The sequence below is a fragment of the Benincasa hispida genome, unplaced genomic scaffold, assembly GCF_027475165.1.
Source record: "Benincasa hispida cultivar pf3 unplaced genomic scaffold, pf3_genome.v1.1 HicScf1713, whole genome shotgun sequence".
Lineage (NCBI taxonomy): Eukaryota > Viridiplantae > Streptophyta > Magnoliopsida > Cucurbitales > Cucurbitaceae > Benincasa > Benincasa hispida.
Window position 1 is genome coordinate 5464 of NW_028326091.1, and position 5729 is coordinate 11192.

At 33.7% G+C, this 5729-nt stretch overlaps 1 protein-coding gene across 1 annotated transcript; it reads left to right on the plus strand.

Moving 5' to 3' along the window:
• Positions 1-2744: 2744 nt before the first annotated feature.
• On the plus strand, positions 2745-3168 carry LOC150030651 (uncharacterized; the record flags this gene model as incomplete). The annotated part of the gene is made up of 2 exons (XM_090309424.1): positions 2745-2873; positions 2970-3168. Coding segments are annotated over exons 1-2 (328 nt in total), but the record flags the coding sequence as incomplete, so codon positions are not given.
• Positions 3169-5729: the final 2561 nt, after the last annotated feature.

The window sequence follows — 5729 nt, forward strand, 5'->3', positions numbered from 1 at the left end:
ACAACTATATTTCTGTGTCCATCGGATATAACCAATCATGAATACGATGACCCTTCAAAGATGCTCGTAAGTACAACTGGGCTAATTTACCGTTTTTCCCCTGTAGTTACATCCCACTCCTTAAGTACCACTGATTTCTCTAATGAACAATACAACATAGTCCAACTATGTGTGAACACCTCTCGGGCTAAGAGAAGGTGTGTGGCGCCACATCGTTCAAGTCCCGGAATCAGCCCTTATCTACTTACCCCTGCCTCAGGGAAGGAGTGAATTCCATATTGTGTAGCTGAGTTCCCAGCTCCCAAATCAGACGAATCCCCAAAATAGTAGATTTGAATCAGCGACTTGGCCACTCGCACCCATACAAATCAAAGGACCGCTCTCAATGACAGGAGTTCCCAACTCACTCAGGATTGAAGTCATGTTACCTGTGGTCATCCTAGTGAAGTGAAGTCTCTGCCATGAATGGTGTTATATAACGAGACATTAACACTTTGTGGTCAGGTCTTATACAAACTCTTTGTATAGGACGCCCCCGCTCGCATGTCTCCAACACGAATGATCAAGATTAGACCATCTGTGGCAAGTCACAACACTTGTGACCATTCCACAAAGCGGGTTGCGTCTGTAGCATTACCAGGATAAGGTTTCCCTTCTATATCCATATACTACAGACCATTTTGGTTATCACCCAAGACATGATCCACTTGTATGTCACCACATACATGCTTGAGTCACATACAGATAACTAGGGATTTTATGTTTATTGGTTTGTGGTAAAGAAAATAAAACAAATAACCGAGCAAAACAGCAAGATGTGAAGTAAATATCATATATTAACAATCACTAGTGTTCGTATATATTGTTTACAAACCACAGGACACGAGACTTTAGGGCATCAACCCCAACAACGTGATCATGGCATCATTCATCAATCCTCTTGTGCAGCCACTCCATCCCAAAATAAAATTGCTGAAAGAAAGAATAGACATCTACTTGAAACAACCCGAGCCTTATCCTTTCAAATATATGTTTTAGAGCCTTTTTAGGCTGATATATGTATTTACTTTCAAATACATGTTTTAATGGTGATGTTCTTTTTCCTATGAAATCTTTATTTTTTTATTGCCCTTAAGATCTTTGGTTATGTTTATTTTGTTTGGGATGTTCTTCTGAAGGAACTTGTGATGGCCCTGAGCGGAAACGTGGATCGTCCAATTTTTTTGTTTTCCTAGAATCAAATTTTACAGAATACAAATTTATACATTAGACTAAATTTATAGCATGCTAATAAGATTAAAGAAATGGAAAATTAGGTTTGAGAAAACTTACCCTTGAAGAACCTTTCTTCATAAATTCCCTCTTCCAAAATGCCACGAACAAAAAACGATCGATCCAAATGGCCATCACCAATTGGAGTCTCCTGTATTCTCTAGGATGAGAATCCAAGGAGTTGTAGGCTCTTGGAATTTTGGGAGAGAGAAGGATTGAGAGGAGAGAGAGAGAGGAATTTTGGATTTCTCCAGAGAATCCTTCTGTATTGTTCTCTGTGTAATTCCCTCTGTAAAAAAGAAAATCACTCACAAAATCTCTTGTAACCTCCCATTCATTACGTGAGTTGAGAGAGATTAGGGGAGAGAAACTATTTCCCTCCCTAAAATTCAAAATTTAAATTAAAACTAATATAATTAATAAATTAATTTTAATTGAAAATTAAAACCATACATACATACATATATACATACATACATGTGTGTGTGTGTGTTGTATCATATATAACATATAACCTATGGTTTAATATTGTATCATATACAATATAACCTAAGTTTTAATTCTTTCAATAATGGTATTTAATATAAATCTCATTTATATTGAATTCAATTATATCAATCCAATTCACATAGTTAATATTTGAATCATATTCAAATATTTATTTCCTCTTAACTAAATTTTATATTATAATGTATCAAACACATTATAGTAATTATATCATATATAATTAAATTAAATTAATTATATCACATAGAATTAATTCTCTCATTTAATTTAAACAATTCAAATTAATCCAAAATTGATTCTCATTAAATTCTTGTTGAGCTACAGAGGGGACCTCATGGACCTGTAGATTGAAGCTCCAATGGTACTTGAATAATTAATTAAACTTCTTTAATTAAATTATTCAATATCCATTAACTGTCAGACATTCTACTAAAGACCGACAGCTGCACTCTTCGCACTATATATATATTTTTGTATCTTTTGGATATAACCAATCAATAGTGCGATGACCTTTCATAAATTGCTCGTAAGTACAGCTCGACCAAAATTACCATTTTGTTCTTGTAATTACATCTAACTCCTTATATACCACTGATCCCTCTAATGAACAATAAGTCATAGTCTAACTATGACCAAACCCCTCTCGGGTCAGGAAAGAGTGTGGCGCCACATTGCTCAAACCCCGGAATTAGCCCTTAAGGGAGCAATTTATCTACTTACCCTGACATTGAGGAAGGAGCGAATTCCATCTTGTGTAGTTATGTTCTCAACTCCCCAATTAGAAGAATCGCCAAAATGGTAGGCTTATTGACTCGATGATCTGGCCATTCTATAAAGGTCAATCCTGACGGAACAATGTCTTGGTGATTCTTGTTGCCAAAGGTTATGTTCAAATCTATGAGACTGATTATTATGATACATTTTCTCTCGTTGCAAAATGAGCTTCCATTCAATTATTTATTTCTATGGCTACTACTCATAGTTGGTCTTCACATCAACTCGACATTAAGAATGCTTTTCTACATGGTGATCTTCAGGAGGAAGTTTGTATGGAGCAACCATCTGAGTTTGTTGCTCAAAGGAAGAGTGATAAGGTGTGTCACCTTAGAAAATATTCATATGGACTAAAACAAAGTCCCCATGCATGGTTTGGTAAGTTTGGTCAAGCACTTGAATATTTTGGTATGAAGAAAAGTACATCTGACCATTTCATATTCTATCGACGACCTGAAAATGGTATTACTTTGTTGGTTGTATATGTTGATGATATCATTGGAAATGATGTATCAGGTATATCTTCTCTCAAGAAATTCCTTCAGGGTCAATTTCATACCAAAGATTTGGGGGCAATTGAAGTATTGAGTACTGAAGTAATGAGAAGCAAGAAAGGTATTTATTTGTCACAATGAAAATATGTTGATTTGTTGTCTAAGACTAGTAAACTAGGGGTCAAACTATGTAGTACTTCGATGATACCAAATTTGAAACTCACTAGAGAAGGACAATTATTTAAAGATCACGAGAGATATAGAAGATTAGTTGGAAAGTTGAACTATTTAATAGTGACACGACTAGACATCACTTATTTTGTGAGTATTTTGAGTCAGTTTATGTCTTCTCCTATAGTGGATCATTGGGTTGCAGTAGAACAACTTCTATGTTATCTAAAAGTTGTTCCTGGATGTAGGATCTTGTATAAATATCATGGTCATACAAGGGTTGAATGTTTTTCAAATGCTGATTGGGTTGGATCTCGAGAAGATCGGAGATCATCCTCGGATATTGTGTTTTTTTAGGAGGAAACTTAGTGTCATAGAAAAGTAAAAAACAAAATGTAGTTTCACGTTTGAGTGCTGAGTTGAATATAGAGCTATGACATAATCTATATGTGAAATAGTGTGGATACACCAACTTTTATCTAAGATGGCTTCAACGTTACCATGCCAGCTAAATTATGGTGTGATAATCAAGCTGCACTTCCCATTGCATCCAACCCATTGTTTCATGAACGAACTAAACATATTAAAGTGGATTATAATTTTATTCATGAAAACATATAAGAAGGGTTAATATATACAAGATATGTGAAATCTGGAGAGTAATTGGGAGATAACCTTACCAAAGTTGTAAATCGAGTAAGAATAAGTTATCTATGCAACAAGCTGGGTATGATTGACATATTGCTCCAACTTGAGGGGGAATGTTATAATACAAAATTTATATTATTATGTATATTCATCATTTATTGTAATTTTACATTTCCTAGATTAGGGTTTCTAACTTGCTTATATATATGTATCTTTACTATGATTAATGAAGAAAATTATCATTCTCTAAAAGTATAGAGTATAGAGAGAACCTGCAAGACAAAGAAAAATGACTCTGATGCCAAATTCATAAATAGAAAATTGAAGAATGAAGAAGAAGCCAAAAGTTTCAGTTTCAAATGAAGTTCAAGTTCAAGTTCCCTCACAAGGAGTTATTATAACATATTTATAGGGAGAATTACGTGGAGTGTACCTTTTCGTTGTAGAAATAGGATGGGGTGTATTTTTACTTATCCTACATAAGTTAGGAGTAGGCTTGATTGGATCGATGATTAATTGGCCTTAGACTTATTTGAGCCTAAATCCAACCTATTTTCCTAACTTACGGCGTATTTCGTGAGGTCCAATTTTGCCTTCAACATTAGTCCCACTCCTAAGCTGGACTTCATGGTTCAACTTTTCAAATGTTAATTGGATGCTTAGAGTTCAACTTGGGAGCTATTTTCTAGAGCACATAATTTTGCACGAAGGATTATAATAAAATAACTATATGTCATGCATGATTTAGTTAATTAATAATATGAGGTTTAAACAAACTTATTATGAATTTTCAATGTAGCATTAGAAAATTTTGAGTTTAAAGTAAAACTTATCTGGGATTCCCAATTTGGTAGAATTATCAAGGTGAAAGGCACTTCAATATTTTCTTCCAATCTAAGTCCCTATTATCTTGCATTCTTTCATGATCTTGTTTATTTTAATCTCCAGGGTTTACCTTTTTTATTGTTTTTTTAATTATGGGGTGAAATTCTCCAATGTCTTTTACCATAAGATTTTTCTTGTATAGTGTTTATCTTTTCTTTAGTTTTATGGCTACGAATTTGAAATTTCCCAATGTTCTTTGCCCTAAGGTTTTTTCCCTTTGGTTGATTGCGAACAAATTGCAGGTCTTGTGTTTTTCTAAATTTTAGAATATATAGGTAGAGCGCTCTCGTCTTCACAGAGAGTGCTAACTATTGATGTTAAAATCTAGATAGGAAAAATGCACATAACCTCCACGCAACAACAATGGTAAATTAATAGTTTGGAGAAGGAAGGACCTACAAAACAAAGAAGGCTCTGATGCTAATGTCGAAGATGAAAAATTATAGAATGGAGAAGAAGTCAGAAGTTTCAATTCCATATGAAGTTCAAGTTCAAGTCCCTCACATAGAGTTATAATAATATATGGAGTTTATCTTTTCCTCTTAAAATGAGGATGATGTGTATTTTTACTTATCCTACATAGGTTAGGGATATACTTCCTTGGATCAATGATTGGTTGACCTTGCCTAAGTCCAACCTCTTTTACTAACTTTAGGCATATTTCGTTAGGTCCAATTTCACCTATAAAAAAACTAATAGTTGTACTAATTTAAACTATAAAAAACTTTCGTGAGTGTATCAATTTACACTCTCCTTCAAATTTCATTCAAGACGATCATACGAGTTTGGATAATTTTAGATGATCAAACATGTTTATTTTTAAATCTTAATAAATAAAAGAAAATATTACATTTTTTATCTCTAAGATTAGAGTGAGTTTGTATTTGATCCTTAAGTTTTCAAACTCGACATTTTAACTCTCGAAGTTTGGGATAATCTTGTTTTTTTTTGTTCTGTTAGTTTTATGTGACATAGGGC